General features: G+C 39.3%; 2 protein-coding genes across 2 annotated transcripts; both read left to right on the top strand.

The window, feature by feature from the left end:
- On the top strand, positions 1-3934 carry LOC139653197 (acidic mammalian chitinase-like). Its single transcript, XM_071530171.1, has 11 exons — positions 1-25; positions 163-189; positions 920-1124; positions 1277-1333; positions 1456-1621; positions 1721-1845; positions 2344-2467; positions 2651-2833; positions 2949-3065; positions 3156-3288; positions 3684-3934. Exons 1-11 carry the CDS (start codon positions 1-3, stop codon positions 3932-3934), a joined length of 1413 nt encoding a protein of 470 aa, XP_071386272.1.
- Positions 3935-6823: 2889 nt separating this feature from the next.
- On the top strand, positions 6824-12478 carry LOC139653199 (chitinase-3-like protein 1). Its single transcript, XM_071530173.1, has 11 exons — positions 6824-6860; positions 7276-7302; positions 7395-7599; positions 7757-7813; positions 8053-8218; positions 8941-9065; positions 9172-9289; positions 10176-10358; positions 10691-10807; positions 10903-11017; positions 12231-12478. Exons 1-11 carry the CDS (start codon positions 6824-6826, stop codon positions 12476-12478), a joined length of 1398 nt encoding a protein of 465 aa, XP_071386274.1.
- The last annotated feature ends 5732 nt before the right edge of the window (positions 12479-18210 follow it).

An 18210-nucleotide genomic window follows, 5' to 3' on the forward strand; every position in this document is an offset into this window, starting at 1 on the left:
ATGACCAAGCTCACCATTCTTGCAGGTGACTCATTGTTACTCATTACTATAACTTTGATGTTACTCATCTTCTGAAAACCAGTACAGAATTGAACCATCTGTAGAGTGGGTGTATGATTACAACCAGTTTTTGACATCAAGTGTCTCTCTCTCTTTCCATAGGCCTGTGCCTGGTATTATGCCAGCTGGGTAAGTGATGCTTGCCTTACATGTATTTTCAAACAAATAACATTAGTATTCTAGTTTTCACTTTTAGTTATGGATTGCCAACAATGTCCAAGCATGCAAGTCGTGCAACCTCTTCATATTTGTCTGAACATACAGTTATTCTTTCTACTTCAGACATTAATCAGTAACTCAATAAAAAACAAGTCCAAGTTGTGCACAGTCCCACAGTGCATTCATGGTGATGGCATATAGATCTAATTAATGATCAGTTGATTAATTAATGATCAGTTTATTAGAATGTGATCTTCTTTACTGCTTAATAATTGCCTGTTAATATTGAAGTGACTTGCGTTTGACAAATCACAGTTGGAGGATTTTCTAAAAACAAATTTACATTCTAAGTAAGAAGTAAGTTCTCCTCATCATCAAATCTCATTTGCATACAAAGAGATTTTATACAAGTTATCTACGGTGAAGATTTATGGTTCAATTTTCCCAACAATTCATCTTCATTAGATAAATTTTATACCTCTCAATAAAGAACAGTGTTGATTTGCACAAAATGACTTTTACCTTTTACCAAACAATGACAGTGTTTCATATTACCCAGCTATAGGGGAAGGAAGCGTCCCACTTCTGGTTGCCCTGGCTGAATTTGGCTGATGAAGACGTTGCTGTAACAGCTGCACTATGATAAAATAGATCTCTGACAAATAAATGACCCAAGATCTGCTTTCTCCCTACAACACAGCAACTGCCTCCCAGATGGTGTGCTACTTCACCAACTGGTCCCAGTACAGACCTGACCAAGGGAAGTACAAGCCAGAAAATGTGGACCCCTTCCTGTGCACCACCCTGATCTACGCCTTCGCCATGATCAACAGCAACAATGAGCTGATCACCTATGAGTGGAATGATGATGTCCTCTACAAGTCCTTCAATGGCCTGAAGGCTAAGTAAGTGGCCTATAGGGAGGTGAAATTTCAGTTATCATGACAGCACTATCTTAGAGTACACTTTAAAATGTGTTGTTCTACCAGGCATAGAAAACATTTGGTGCTACATAGAGAATGTAATAATCCTCCTCAATAATCTCTTCTGTGTTTAGGAATCCTCATCTGAAGACTTTGCTGGCCGTTGGAGGTTGGAACTTCGGTTCAACCCAGTGAGTATCCAAGTGGTGTCAATATCTCTGATTTGCTCTGCGAAAACATAATTTGATTTTCAACTTTTTGTGAACTTACCCCCATATATGGGTCTTATTACAACTGATTTTAATTCCTCCAGGTTCTCCATCACAGTGTCCAATGCAGCCAACCGTCAGCAGTTCATCCAATCTACTATCAAATTCCTGAGGACTCATGGATTTGATGGTCTGGATCTGGACTGGGAGTACCCTGGATCTCGTGGAAGTCCCCCAGAGGACAAGAGGAGGTTCACTCTGCTCTGCCAGGTGGAACATTGACCTTTTAATCTCATGTTGAATGAGGACCAAATTATTAGTACTGAGTGTACTAGAAACTGTCTTATCAACTGCTGTGTGCATTTACAGGAACTTGTCGCTGCCTATGAAGCTGAGGCTGCAGCCACTGGCAACAACCAGCTCATGCTGACTGCTGCAGTGTCTGCAGGAAAGGGAACCATTGATGCTGGATATGAAATCGCTGAGATTGCCAAGTGAGTCTTTTGGAATGGCCATTACTTAAACAACAAGGAATGGAAATTATCAAAACAAATGATATTGTGTGTGGGTGCAATCACTCTTACAGTTTGTTTTCTTTGGTCTGAACCATGGTTGAAAAGTTTGAAGTCTGTGTAACTTCAGCTAAGCTTGATGGACTTGTCTACGCTCTTCTTCTCTGGTGTTCATACCAGTTAAGAACACATGAAGTAATAGCTGAATATCCGCATCAATCCAGACTTCATTTTGTTATACTAGGTTTTCCAAGCATGAGGAACTTTTGGCTATCATATGTCAACATTCGTCTCCATACACCCATAATGTTTCCTGTTACTGGTCCGGATTACGTTCTCAGTAACGAACCGCACCGCAGAGACAGCAGAGACCTCCATTTTCAGGCATCTCAGTGCACTTAGTTGGTGCCACCCGAGTTCAAATAAACCGCTCCAAACATGCTTGGTGTGAATGCGGCCTGTGTTTTCATGTGTCTCCAGATATCTGAACTTCATCAATGTGATGACCTATGACTTCCATGGAACTTGGGAGCAATTCACCGGACACAACAGCCCGCTGTTTCGTGGATCCCAGGACAAGGGTGACCTTATCTACTTCAACACTGTAAGGATATATACGAGTACACTAAACCAATAGAGCAAGAGGCATGAGATGAAGAGATGGAATTGGCACATCTGTGTCATGCATGTCTCATATGTAATATATGTCTAAAACCTGATCACAGTAGGCATGGTCTTGCATTTAAACCTCAATTACAACCTTTTTGTCTGTTGATTCTTCCTTTAGGACTATGCCATGAAGTACTGGAGAGACAACGGCACCCCAGTGGAGAAGCTGAGGATGGGTTTTGCTGCTTATGGTCGTACCTTCCGTCTGACATCATCAAACACTGGTGTTGGAGCCCCAGCTAGCGGCCCTGCATCAGCCGGACCATACACACGTGAAGCTGGCTTCTGGTCCTACTATGAGGTAATGTCTAGATACTGAAACGTAACTGGTCCACTACAATTGGTGATGAATCAACCTAATATGTAAAGTATGGATAAATTGTTCTCAGTTTAGTTTTTTTCATTGCCTTTTTCAGATCTGCGGCTTTGTGAAGGGCACCAAAATTCAGTGGATTGAAGACCAGAAAGTTCCCTATGCCACCAAGAACAGTGAGTGGGTAGGATTCGATACCAGGGAGAGTTATGAGATCAAGGTAGGTGGCACATCAATACCATATTTTCCACACATCCAGATCATATCCAAGGCACAGATGTATCATTCTCTATCTGTTTCCACCACGCAGGTCCGCTACCTGCAGGAGCAGAAGTTCGGCGGTGCCTTTGTGTGGGCGCTGGATCTGGATGACTTTGCTGGACGTTTCTGTGGAGAAGGCAGCCACCCTCTGCTCTCACATCTCCGCAAACTTCTTGATATTGGTAAGTCTTTGAGAAAATTTTCCTTGTTCCAATTTTTGTTTGAAAATTGTTTGAACTTCAGTTCGACTTCAGCTCACTGCTGTTTAGGAAACAGTTTGTATTTCTTAAATTTTGATTCACCACTTCACTGTGGGTGAAGAAGTGTCCATACCGGACACCAGAATTTCATTTGGGCAAAGCGAATCCCAATCCAGGGGCAAGAGACATTCCTCTCTACTACAGTTTTCCTTTTACACTTAAGATCATTTATTTTTCCATAAAGATATTGTGTAGTGCAGCTTTGTGTCATAAAAAGGAATTGCTACCGCTTCACATGCACCACACCCACAGTTCCTTACATTCACACAGGCCTCAATGTAAAGCTCATCTTCCTTTCCATTCTTTTCTCCATCTAGAGCTGCCCCCACTGCCCCCTACCACCACCCCCAAACCTGGCGTTAGCACCCCCGCCCCTCCACCCACCACCACCACCGCTACCACCCACGCTCCAGGGACTGGCTTCTGTAACGGCAAACCAGACGGCTTGTACGCCAACCCAGACGACAAGACCACCTTCTACATGTGCGCTGGTGGCATCACCCATGTGAGGCAGTGTGGATCTGGATCCATCTTTGATGACGGCTGCAAGTGCTGCGTCTGGCCCTGAGCAATGACGTGCGAGGCAAATGCTAATGCAAACATCTAACATCTGACAAATTAAATTACATCAAGTATTAATCTGTTGCTAAAAGGTATCTGGGAATAAAAAACTCTGCTGTATTAAAAGAAAAAAAAAATTGTAGATTCGCAATTAGGTTTGTTCACTTTTTTCACTCTGTTGAGAAAATAAATAAACAGTTTTTCTGCAAAATGTTGATGCAGTCTTTCTTTTAGCAAATTCTAATCTTAATGCTTTAACTGATAAAAAAAGAACATGTTATTACTTTTGGGATATTTTTTCCCTGGACATTTGCATTTTCAACCACTGCACAGTTTCCTTGTTGGGAACAAACAGCCAACAACAGCCTACAACAGTCAAACTGTTACACAGAAATGCAACAAGCAAAGTTAGAAAACCAGGTTTATTTTCTCTTTCTCTTCTTTCACCTTGCAGACTGTTTTGTCTTACTACCAGTCTCTGGTGACAAAACAATAAACCACCTATGTTTAACAGCATGCACAAAATACCGAATAATACAATTGTGTGAATAGTAACCTCTCTGTGAAGTTCTCCATGAACTGTTTTCTAGTAAATTGCCCGGATTGACGTTTGCAGTCAACTGACTGTTTTTCATCTCAAACCAATGGGTGGACATCATGGTCAAGGACTCTTCACTTCTGTCCATAGATTCCCCTTTGATGATGTCTTTCCCTCAGTCTTTCATACCAACATCATCTTAACTACTGGTCCTTGTGAAATCAGCAGAGATATTTCTTTGAGACATGGGAGCCAAAATGATGGGCAACCTAGCATTTTTATACATGATCCTAATCATGATGGGATATTAACTGCTTAATTAACTAAGAGACCACATCTGTGTGGATGCACCTGCTTTCAATATACTTTGTATGCCTCTTTTGCAAAAGTGTTGCCTTTATTTTGCATTTACCTTCATCTCTATATCAGAAGGCCTTGAAGTGATTCAAAATCAACAGCCACTGGCCAAGAATTAGCCGGGTTAGTTCCAAAAAAAACCTGTTTGTTATGTAATTACAGCCATGAAGTTGGCATTTATGAGATATCCAGTAGTCATTGTGAAATAATCACAACAGCCAACCTGAGGCTTCATGCAAAACATGTTCAAACACTGTTCTTTATTTTGCACTTCTTCAAAATATGTGGAAAATCAAACATGTCAGTCTCCTTATGTGTGGAGATTCTTTCATGCTGACATCTAGAAATGTTCATATATGACAGAAAACAATTTGTCAGTCTAAGTGATCAATTATCTAAGATAAGTTTTTTTTCTAAGATACGTTTTTTCAGAAATATTGATTTTGGCGTACTATAATTCCAAAACTTTTGAGCACCAACGGGCTCATGTCCTAGGATTTACTTGTTTGGTCATAAATAATTCTTTCCAGATGGCTTTTAGGGTTGGTATAAAATATCATAAATGTTGTGAGATGCGTCATAAATTTTCTTCCCTACAACTGACTGGGCTTCATGTTTCCAAACTTATTCTCTGATGTTGCATTCTATAATGTTACATGGGGTCAACTTTCATGATGAGTTTATTTAAGCAGTTAATAACTCACGATGGGCATCCAATTGATGTTTCTACATGGCTTTTGCTCCAGCAGGGCCCTTAAGTCTCTCCACAATGTAGCAGTGGCCCATAGAGGTTTATTTGAGGACGTTAGGGGATTCACATTGTCAACACACAACAAAGGGTGTGAGTAGGGTGTGAGAAGTATTCAACCATAGTGAAAGCTGAGTCTCATGACAAATCCTCAGACTGTAGCTCCCCAAGCATCGCTCAAAGGCTCCCAGATATTGACTGACCTCCTCATGACGTCATTCTAGGAGATTTGAATTATGTTTTGCCATTTTGTATTGAACTGAGTTCATGATAGTAGAATTTTCCACCACACAAGATTCACACAACAATTCCTCCTTACTAACAGAATGCGTAATAAGATCAAATGCTATCAAAATGCTAGATTGAACAATAGCTGTTTTTCCATGCATCTTCCATCAGTAGCCTATCCACCCTGTTTTTGCTGGTTGGTCCTGCAACTTTACCCTTGAGGTGAAAGCATGACAGTTTAGTATAACATCTCCTTTTTCTTGCCTGCATACGTCTGTCAAGCACTATGTCACCAACAGCATATCACCATTACACCGATGGATATTAAAAGATACAGGTACAGCGTAGGTGTTGCGTTTCATATATGGGTTCAATGTCACAAGTGCTCTAGGTGAAAATATTAAAATGGGTCACTCTTGTTTCTGTGGACAACATAAAGAATAATAGCAGTCTAATCCAGTCCTTCCTGTTAAGGGAGAAGGGCATAAAGATTTTATCATTATTAACATACAGATTTCTATACATACTGTGAGTTCCGAGTGGCTGTTACAAATATTACAAATATATTTAATGCTTCAAAACAATGGACTGCTGTTTTAAAAATGTATGAAAACCTAAAAAAGTTATGTCATGTAAAGTTTTTTTCAATTTTCAGCATTGTAATTTCATTTTGGGGCTGAAAATAGAAATGAAACCTCTTAGTATGTACGTGTATACCATTTCTTCCTAAATATCACTCTTTTGACGGCTTATGGTTGTTCACGTCACTTTTACATCCGATATGCACTGTCCAACAAAAGACATGTGACTATAACTCTGCCATCACACCCAGACCCAGACACTGTCCAATACATCACACACCTGTCATTATGTCTCTGCAGAGAACAAGTGTATTATAAGGTATGCTGGGTAGATGTTGCAGCCAGTGGAATACTGAGACTCGTAGTAATGTGAGAAGTAGCGCTGGAGTGACGTTACCCCATGTATCCATTCTGTCTCTCTTCCACGGCGTGAGCTGCCACACGATGGGACTTTCCTTATTTGCAGAGCTCAAACTGAGAAGCAAGCAAAGACGACTGAGATGAATGCAGGAATAGCGAGCATAATTGGTGAGAATTCCCTTTGTTGTTTCTATCTTTCCATTAGTCTATTGTGCTACTTGTCTATTGTACTCTATTTCTTAACTTTATTTTTATTATTATTCAGTGGGTTTTATTTTCCATATTATGTTATGCTCATTCTATGTCTATTTTCATGCATGTAATTTCTTTGTTGTAAAGCACTTTGAGCTGCATTTCTTGTATGAAAGGTGCTATACAAATAAAGTTTATTATTATTATTATTATTATTACTTTTTGCAAAAATGAAAAATCAATCTTGTGTTGATGTGCACATTAAAAAAACATATATTTATGCAAATTGAAATACAGCCCATTTGCATTTAATTGAACTTGAATCTGAATTGTGCCTCCTACAGTGGCCCTGCAACTCTTCATTCAGATCGGTGAGTAACATACTTTCCTATTTTGTTGCATATAGGCAATAATGGGAGGTGTTGTTTCATTTAACAACCTATACATTGTTTCCTCAACCCAGCAACCACAACCAAGCTGGTATGTTATTTCACCAACTGGTCGCAGTACAGAACTGGAGTAGGGAAATTCCTGCCACAAAATGTGGACCCTTACCTGTGCACCCACCTGGTCTATGCCTTCGCCATCATCAGCCATGCCAATGAGATCACTGAATATGAGTGGAATGAGAAAACTCTCTACAAATCATTCAATGAGCTCAAGAACAGGTAAGAATTAAATGTTCAAAATGTCAAGTTCTCTCTATATGTTGTATGCCTACAGTAGACATGGTGTTAAAAGCTAAAGAACTTATATATAGTCAACCAGTCAAGCAATCAATCATTTTCTTTCTCTCTTACTCGCACACATGTAACCCATGAGCAGAAACTCAAGGCTGAGGACTTTACTGTCGGTCAGAGAGGGGAGCCATGGTGGATCCCAGTGAGTCTAATCTCTGTTGATAATTCCTTATGAAAGTCTTCCATCTGGTGATGGAAGGGGAGAATGTCGATAAAGTAGTATTATTTTTGTTAAGTGCATTGGTTTGCAATTATAAGTTAGGGTTATGCTGATGTATTGGTTTGTCAATATATTGGGCCAATATTAGCCTTGTATTCAAAACCAGATCTGTTCCAGTCAGTGTCGTCCACCTCTGATCAAACTATTGTCCCATCACTTAGGTTCTCTGTCATGGTTTCCAGTGCAGCAAACCGTCAGACATTCATCCAGTCATCAATTAAGTTCCTGAGGACTCATGGATTTGATGGTCTGGATCTGGACTGGGAGTACCCTGGATCTCGTGGAAGTCCCCCTGAGGACAAGAAGAGATTCACTCTGCTCTGCAAGGTGCTGGAGACTCTCTATTACTTTTCTCTAGAGTCTGCAGGATACCAGCTGATCATTTATGTTCTCAACTAGAGGTCTGATACCTTGTGCTTTATATTTGTCCTCAAGTATTGGATGTTGACTCTTTGCCATAAAACCCAGTCTGTACTCCATAATCTGCAATGACAGTTCATAACCTAACACGTTTACATCTAGCGTGATACGGAACAATGTAACCAAATCTAAAGTTGACTAGTTAAAAGAGCATTTCAGGTAATTTTTTGTATACTGCGGCGCCTAAGGCAGACATATAGAGGCCCACCCTCCTTTGGAAAGGTTTAGGCTATTCCCAATTGAGCAGCCTCAGGTTTTGTTATCTGTGTCACACCAGGCAATTTCCATGAAACGTGATGTTCAACACTTGGACACTTCCTTTCATTCTATTGTCATTCATTCTCAGACTCATAAAAGCCACAAGGACGGGACTGAGACTGGGAGGGGGGGCAGTGCTGGCTTGAATAACAGATTTTGTTGTTTTTGCGTAGTGTTGTAGTGTCATAGAGTTGGATTGTATCCTGAGGAAACCAGGGAAATGGGATATCATAAAAACATTTAAAAGTCCATGGTTTTGATGTCACATCACTATCACTGCTACCTGGTAAACCTGTTTGCATTAAAAAACACCAGCCTTATCCTTTAAGGTAACTTCCTAAATTCTAAAGTGTATTTTCTTGGACTTCTAGGAGCTTTCAGAGGCCTATGAAGCAGAGAGTAAAGGAAGTGGGAACACACGACTGATTCTCTTCGCAGCAGTGGCAGCAGAAACAGATGTTATTGATAAGGGGTATGAAATCGCTGGGATGTCCAAGTAAGGCTTACATTAATAATCAGAATAAAAGTTAATGGTTTTGTCATTAGATGATCACATGTTCTTCCAATAACACCTCTTTGTGTATGTGTGTGTGTGTGTCTAGGTACCTGGACTTAATCAGTGTTAAGACCTTTGACCTCCATGGTGGTCAAGATGGAGTGACAGCCCACCACAGTCCACTGTACCGGGGAACACTCGCCACTGAAAACAATGCCAACATAGTAAGAAAACATTTTATGTAATAAATCATCAGGCAACGCAAAGGGGTGCTCTGCAGGGTTGGGGCTATTCATGAACTGCATGGTAAATAAAAAAAAAAAAATTAGTTCCTGGAATTGGAATTGCTCTAAGGAAACAGAATTGGAACTGAATTGGAATGAGAGGAAACAGAACTGAGTTCCATTAAATTCCATTAAACTCCACTTGTAAGACAATTACAATTACATGTTATGTATCAAATACCACCTGAAAAGAACCATTTCATGGTATTCAATATTGATAATTTATAACACTACATGTAATCTCAGATATGTGGAAAGAAAAAACAAAAAAAAACATGGAATCACAGAATTTCAATGATTTAAATTAAACTTCCTTAAATTCCAATTAAATTCCAGTTCTGTTCCCTGTATGTTTTTTTTTCAAATTCCAATTCCTCAGTTGAATTGGAATTGATGAGTTCATTCATGAACTGACCCCAATGCTGGTGCCCTGCGAAGAGCCTTTCTTGCTATCTGTCAACACTACCCTACTGTGAAGTCCATGGGATCTTCTAGGAGTGGTGATGCCATTTTTCAAGAGACTTGACTGTTTGTTTGGATCCAATAGCTTGCCTTGAACATAACCTGGTCCAGAACAGGTTAGCTGTGCAGCCTAAGTGACCACGGGGATGTACCCCCACTTAAAAGCTTTCCACTCGCATGAGACCGAAAAGTCAGTTATGCTCAAAGTTAGCTCATTAACCCACTAATCTTACCATCTTGCCACCCATTAATTGAAAGTGAGACAAGCCCCAGGTCGATGCTTTGCTAGGTAAGATCATAGTAGAGCAACTCCCCAGGTAAACAAATAACCTCACTAACAGCCCTTCCCCTTCTTCCCTGCCAGGATTCTGTTATGCAGTACTGGCTGGACCGAGGAGCCCCAGCAGGGAAGCTGTTGCTGGGCTTCCCTGTCCATAGCCGTTCTTTTACCCTCTCCACCACACTCACAGGCCTGGGTGTCCCAGTCAGTGGCCCTGCCACCCCTGGGCCCTACACCCAGCTGATTGGCCTCTGGTCCTACTATGAGGTAACAGGAGCTGGGAGCAAGTCTATCCATATATAGTAGAGATATCAACATAATCATATCAATAGCAATATCAACATATTACTACTAGTGCTACTACTACTACTACTACAACTACTACTACTGCTTCTACAGCTGCTTCTACTACTGTTACTACTACTACTACTACTACTACTGCAACTACCACTACTGCTACTACTACTACTACTACTGCTTCTATTACTGTTACTACTACTACTGCTACTACTACTGCTATTACTACTACTACTACTGCTACTACTACTACTACAGAAGTATATTGCCACACATATTTATGCCTGTTGTTTCTTCCCTAGACCTGCACCTTCCTAAAAGGGACTTCAGTCCAGTGGATTGATGGTCAGAAAGTTCCCTACGCTGTCAAAGGCGGTGAGTGGGTCGGCTTTGACAACCAGAAGAGCTATGATGCCAAGGTATTTGACCCTCTTGTGGAAGGGAACACAGATATTTTAAAAAAGCCCCTGTAGATTTGAACAGACACAGTGTCTTTCCCCCGTTCGTTTTCTAGGTGGCCTATCTGAGGAGCAGGCAGCTTGGAGGGGCTGCTGTGTGGACACTGGACATGGATGACTTCTCTGGGCAGTTCTGTGGGCAGGGTACATATCCACTGATATCACATCTAAGAAGCCAACTCAATAAAGGTAAGGCCACCATACAGTCTTATACTGCTACTGAAATATTTATAAATTTATTTTGTTTATAAGCTGTGGATTTCTTATCAGTGTTCTCTCTCTTCATGAACTCATAATATCATCTAAAGTACATCAAATGATCTGTCATGACAAGTAATACTAATATAAATTTACATTTACTATGAGCTGTAAATGCTTCGTTAGCCATACTAATCTTCATACTGATTAAACTGCGATCAGATACAAGTGCAGTATGACACAGTGCATATGCATTTACATTTATTATGGGCTGCAGAAAAACTGTTGCATGACATAATACATTGTAACAGACAAGATTTTGGATCAGGTTTCAACAGCTCCATTATTCACTGTGTTCCTCTGAGGAATTGTATTAGCTCAACTGACAGATGAAAAAAATATCTTTTGGATAATACCAAATACATGAATGTAACACTGATGTTAGGGCTTTAATATAGAGGCTTTGCAGTTGCATCACAAATGTTCTATCAACCATGTCTGGTGTCATCATGGAAGTGTATTGGAGAAGTAGCTGTGTGCAATAATGGCTAAATGTAAAATAACCAGGCTAGAAAAAGAGTGCGAGCTGAAAAGACTGTTGTGGTGTGACTGTAGATCCATTCAGTAACGTTTGCTCCTTTAGACTTAGCTTCCTATAACAGCCTCATAACCTGGCTATACCAGATTCATAATGAATTGTAGCGTATTAAGACATTTTCTGATCCCACTGTGATGTCATTCTAATGTGCTTATGGTGTGTTATATACAGTATGAGCCCCAGTTTTAAATATATTACTTAGAACAGTCCCATAATCTGCTAGTGCCAGATTCATGATGTGTTATAGTGTACTAGGACATTTTCTGATGAAGTTATAATGTAATATGTTTTTATGAGTCACATATGATGAGCAATTCAAGTAAAGTGGTACCATTGTTTTAGATTTTTGACGTCCAAATAGAGTGCCAATTTGGTCTCTACTATAAAGATAAAAACTACAAGATTAAATTTTGTCTCATGTAGGCTAAGGTATGGGAAATGGCATACTTACATACCCAACTGACAGCCATGATTACTCCACAATTAAAGGGAATCAGACCATGCAAACTAACTAAATATGTACATTGAAGAGTCCACTTGATGCATCTCCCCAATATATTTCTTCCTAGACTGGATCCCACAGCAAACAACTCCTGCTGTCCCTCTCCCCACCACCACCACCTCCTCCTCCTCCTCCTCCCTCCCTCCTGACCACACCCAGCCCACACAGCACCCGTCCCAGATCGGCGCAGAAACACCGGGCCACGGCTGCTTCCAAAACATCACCGTCGTGTATCCCAGCGGCGGCTTCTGCGCGCGCAAACTGGACGGACTGTACCCGAGATCGGAAAACCCAAAGACGTTCTACAAGTGTGTGCGGCGCAGGACGTACGTAACGAGGTGCCACACCCTTGTGACGGAGCACAGTAAGGGAGGGCGAACAACGCCTCCGGGAAGATTAGTTGTGGTCAGCCTTGCAATAGCCACGCTATTACAGATGTTAGGTGTGTGGAGTAACAGGTGATTTTGTTTCGTACTGGACAAAGTGTTTGGACACTGGTGTACTGTGAAGGAAGTGAGATGCTATGAGACTGTGGACAATTAGGAGAATCCCCCAAAGAGCATCATATTCAAAAGGTTTTTTTTGTTTTTTTTTTCATTTTATTGTCTCCATTTACACAATGAACATCATTAAATCATAACCATATTAAGTTTGAAACATAAGTATAATTACTGTAAACAAACGAGACCATCAGCAAGAAAACCGTCAGCCTCTACCAGCCTCTACACTGTATTATACATTGTGTGCCACCATGTCAGATTTGGCGGGAAATCTGCTGCACTGCTTTACACAGAGTTTTTTGCTATGAACATAGCAATTAAATAATGAGTTATAGTTGGACATTAAAAGATCCAATATTCATTAAAAAAAAAGATACATTCAATAAAATGGGATTACAGGTAGGTAAATAAACAAGTCAAAGTCACAATTTTGATATGCTTGTATAAGAGATTATTAAATTCACCCCTTCCCCACCGCTGACCGCTGAGTATCACATATTTACTTTTCAGCAAATCCCTAAAGCCACTGGAGATCTAATGGAGTATAATAGATAAGAATGGAGTATAACAAATTCTAAATAAGAAGAATAAATAAGTGAATTAACACATAGGATCAGTATGGATCAGTGGCAATCTGTAGGATCCATGGTTGCATCTAATATACTTGAGTTTCAGGAAATAATAGGATACAGTCAAGCGTGATGACATAAGCATAGTTTATTGGCCAGTCATTTTTAATGTGTTCAGAAGGTATTCTAGTCAACATCACTCTTCATCCAACCTGCCAAATCAATAGATGCACGTCAACGTGAACCTCAACGTGCTTTGGCGGCAGTATCGTGGGATTTCCAAAGAATAGATCACTGGAATGTGAGTCTATGTGTGACAAAGATTTTATAAATCTATGCTGGTTTTCACACAGCGCTTAGCCCAGGGCTAAGTGCCTTCTTAGCCCTGGGCTAAGAAACGATTCACACAGGCAAATTCCAAAGTGGGTTAACCCCGACTTTTCAGGGTATATATATATTACAGATGTTAGGTGTGTGGAGTAACAGGTGCAGCGCACCATCAGACGGCTAGGACCGGCGGCTGATACTGACACGGATATTTAATAATCGTTGAAATCACACATTGCTCTTAAAAAAGTATTCCACACAATCAAAGTTAGTTTCCATGGTCCAACATAAAATAAGATCATAAATTATAGCCTAAATTGTATAATTTTCATGGAGTGTGACTGTATGCCAACCAGTCTACTATTTGAGTAATATAGGCACAAATAAAATAAATGGATATCTGATATATGCCAAGGCCAGCCTGTGATGGATATCAATTTAATTTCAATAAGACATTTAAGACAAAGATGTTTTTTGGAAACGCTTTTATTTGGGTTTTGTTGCCATCTAGTGGACTTCAGCTTGGACTGATAAGATATTCTTCACCTGAAAATACATGAAAGGTTTCTAGGTTTTATAAACAATGTACATTTTAATTTGATGGCCTCATTCACAATCAGGAATTGTCTGAATTTAAAAAAATACAATTTTAATTTGGTTAAGGGTGTTGCACCTATTTCTCATGTTCAAGTGGCAGTATCATAAGAATTATGAGACTTTGGTGCAGTTTTATTTTCACACAGCTTGTCAGGCCTTAGTGAATGGCATGATCACAACAACAATGGGATCTCTGCATGAACCTGGAAAATGAAAAAAATGAAAGACAAGGTTAATTGCTAGGGAACCCAAGCAGGCCTGGCACCAGAGCAAATCTGTAGAGAGGGCATCTGATTTACATGGGGGGGCCCACAAATGCAAAAACAAATACGTGCAATACAGAGCTACACCAGACAAGATGAAAATGAAAATAGTCTACTCATCCACCCTCCGTGCCTCCTTGTTGATGCTAATAAAGCTGGAGATGCTGTTTTCCTGTGGAATGGAATCTCCTCAGCAAATGGTCCTTCCACTCATCCCTGCATTTCTTAGTCAAGTCCCTTTCAAAACCTGGTTGAATCAGGTGGGCTTTGCACATATGAAGCATGCTCCTTCGGTGATCGGTAAAGATGTTTTTTAACGCTGAAAACGAGTTCTCACGTGGCAGTGGAGGCCCCAAACGTTAAAGCAGACTTAAACACCACCATGACAGTTCTAGGCTAGTCTAAGCTACTCACAAACTCTCGAATTGGCCGGGCAATGGCAGTATCACTCAACACCGTTTACCGACCCACCAACTTGCTTGAAAACTCGCAAGTGATGTATTCTGATTTGTGATAGGTCTAAATTTATGTCAATCACAAATAGCCTATATGACACGTATTTGATTTAGTTTAACAATATCTTTATTTTTGGATTGGACTTTGAATCTAAACATCATATATATCATAGCATTAAAAAAAAAATCACTGCAAGATTCCACAGAATTCCTCTTGAAATGCCCCTTTGATGTAGGAAAAATCCCAGTTAAACTCTCCAATTTTCACAGACAGAATATAAGAATATAGAATATAATACATAAGAGAAAATCAATTTTCTCCCAAATCCTCTTTAGTCATGATGTTATCTTTATTAAACAATTCATTAATGGTATGGGTGAAGTATACAACTTTGACGACTTTATAACCAAATACAATTTCTGCATTACAATTTACAATTTCCCATTTGGCAGACGCTTTTATCCAAAGCCACGTACACATGAGATTTGAATACAACACAAGCAAGGTTCTACTCAGGAGACAACAACGAGAGTAAGTGCCATAAAGCTAAGTTCTGGTGCTGCAGGACATAGGTGCTACGAGGCAGTGCATAGAGAACTGAAGCCATCTCTCTTGGTTTGATCCAACTTGTTAGGTTCTATGGAGACACCCCCTCGATTTCTCTACTAGATTTTATTGTTACAATTAAATTAGAGGGAATGGATATTCTAAGCCCTAAATGCAATAACAAATACTTACGGAAACTTACTCTGGATACATGTGTTCCTATTTGTAAAATATACTGGAATCCGGCTTTGGGACAGATTCTTTGGGATAAGGTCTTCACTGTACCAAATAAATATTGTATACTAAACAAAGCGAAAGAAGTGTCATAAACTTAATCACAGAATGTTTCCTGTAAAAACATATATTGTAAAAAGATTCAAAGTTGCCTCTGATGACAAATGTGTATTTTGTAATTCTTGCCCTGAAATAATTGAACATTTATTTTGGAAATGTTGTTATGTTAGAGAACTTTGGAGTGGACTTCAGGACTTCTTATAGACAAAACCAACTCTGAATGTCAATCTCACCAAAAAGGACATCCTTTTTTATTTTCATAAGGACAATATGGCAATGAAATCTCCTTTATAATCAATCTCCTTATTTTATTGGGAAGATACCTGATTCATAAAACAAAATGGTCAGCAAGCAAACCTTCTTTTAGTATTTTTAAAACTGACGTGAAAGCCTATTTTAAAACAATTGAAAAAATTAATAGCCATAAAGCGAAGAAAACAAAAAGGATCTTTAACAAACATGATCTTTCTTTTATGTAGGCTAATACCCCCCCACACACGTCAATGATGATAGATTGAATTATTTGGTTCATGTGTTTTTGTATTGTGTATTTGTATTGTATGTCTACCATTGCATGTCTATCTGATTCATTCATTCAGGATAGTCGTAAACAGGATATGGTGTATGGAACATTTAATATCCTGAATATAAATGTAAATAATGTATTTTACAATTTTCTCATGACAGTCTGTCCATTGCTCTGGTGGTGGATAAATATCAGCACATAAGGGCGTCCCAAAGAATAGGTCCCAGGCCGCTCTTCTGGATCTGCTTCTAGATGCCTTTTTTGAGGTACTGAGCTGTTTGATTCATCTGCTGTTTGATTCATCTGCTGTTTGATTCATCTGCTGGAACCATGACTGCTGCAAGATGCTGAAACACTGCTGTTCTCTTTCAGGCATCAGAAGAGGAAGTCCTGGGTTCAGACGACAATTAAACAATCAGCTCAATTCATTATATCCATTTTATTATATCAATTATCATATTAATCAACCTTATCATATCAGTCATTATATCAGTAATTCATTATTTCATTATTTCAAGTAATCAATAAAGTCATTTCTGCAACAGCAGTGGAGCCTCACATTTTTATCCATTTTCAGCTCATGGTAAAGCAGTGATTGGTCTTTCCTAATCACTGGATTCTTCTTCAAATGTGAGACTGTCTTGTAATGCTTAATACCCCTGAGGATGTTTCACCCATTGAAAACGGAACATGTAGAATGAAACGTATTTTGAAAGAAATGTTTACTTTACCCTACATACAGTATAACAATTTGTCTTGGATCATCTCTTAAAGAAGTCTTATCTGTCATCATATTGTAGTTCATTGCCCTCAGTTACTTTTCTCCATCTTACCTTGGTTATTACATTTTACATTCATTAATTACATGTTTTTCCAGTCACAAGCATAGTCTGTAAACTGAGAATTTCGAGACAAATAAATATAAAATAGTAAGTAGGTGCATAGAACTGCATAGCTACATGTAACTGGTTAACTACAGCAATGTTATAGTGGAGCATAGTCATCATCCCATGCATTTTTCTACTTGTGGGCAATCCTTTATCAACAAGGACAGAGAGCAGAGAGGAAAAGCAGTATAAAGTGTTTGTGCTGCTTAAGCTGACCTTTCATCCTCATATAACTGTACAAGTTGTTCTAGGAGCATTTGATTCATATAAAAATAACAGAGGTGTCCTTATAATCAATCAAAGCTTCCCACAGTAATCCAATATCACTTTCAACTCAAACCCTAACCTCTAACATAAAATGCATCATCTCCCAAACTCTATATTGTTCCACAATATAACTGAACTTTGCCTTGTGTTGTGAGGCAAACTCAAAAGGTTTCAAGCAAAAATGACACTGTTCTGTGATTTTATTGAAAAGGTAAAAGAATATACAACCCCATGATAATCAAAACATGGACCTGAGTGTGGCAGATGTGGATGAAATCAGATTTGGGACAATCTGAACGATATCTTGACCACCATGCAAAGGCAAAATGGCATTGCACTGATGATATTGCACTTTCTGGAACATTCCACCAGGGGGCAGCCAAGAGAAATAGTGCGCAGCTGCCAACATCTTCCTCAATTCTCATAACCAAGGATATCAAAGAGCCAAGAAGTTAGGCTACTCAATAATCATCATGGAGCAAACAAGTCCACAGAAAACTGCAACCACGGCATCTTGATGGCTTCCAACATAACGTGAAAGTAGCAAAAAATCCTATTTAAGCATGTATTAAACTAGGGTAAAACCTTATATACGTATAGGCCTATTCATAATCTTTTTATTATTATTATTTTATTATTATTTGTTGTCTTGCCTATTAGGGCGGTGATGTTAAATGTCATTAATATGGGGAGACTCAGGTTCGAAGTCAGTCTATTTTTCTTGTAGATTTTTATTTTTACCATGGCCTTCTTTGGCTTGCTCTGTACAAAATAAAACATACTATAATTTTCTGTTATATTGTTTACATGGCCATTTTTCCCCACACACAAAAT

The sequence above is a fragment of the Centroberyx affinis genome, unplaced genomic scaffold (assembly GCF_046629955.1).
Source record: "Centroberyx affinis isolate AG114_WGS23_722 - 3 ecotype Tasmania unplaced genomic scaffold, CSIRO-AGI_Caff_v1 ptg001895l_1, whole genome shotgun sequence".
NCBI lineage: Eukaryota > Metazoa > Chordata > Actinopteri > Beryciformes > Berycidae > Centroberyx > Centroberyx affinis.

Coding starts and splice junctions, on each gene's coding strand:
- LOC139653199 (XM_071530173.1), top strand. CDS start 6,824: ATGGGACTTTCCTTATTTGCAGAGCTCAAACTGAGAA. Junction 8,219..8,940: donor GATTCACTCTGCTCTGCAAG/GTGCTGGAGACT, acceptor TTGGACTTCTAG/GAGCTTTCAGAGGCCTATGA. Junction 10,808..10,902: donor AGAAGAGCTATGATGCCAAG/GTATTTGACCCT, acceptor TTCGTTTTCTAG/GTGGCCTATCTGAGGAGCAG.
- LOC139653197 (XM_071530171.1), top strand. CDS start 1: ATGACCAAGCTCACCATTCTTGCAG. Junction 26..162: donor CAAGCTCACCATTCTTGCAG/GTGACTCATTGT, acceptor CTCTTTCCATAG/GCCTGTGCCTGGTATTATGC. Junction 1,846..2,343: donor GAAATCGCTGAGATTGCCAA/GTGAGTCTTTTG, acceptor ATGTGTCTCCAG/ATATCTGAACTTCATCAATG.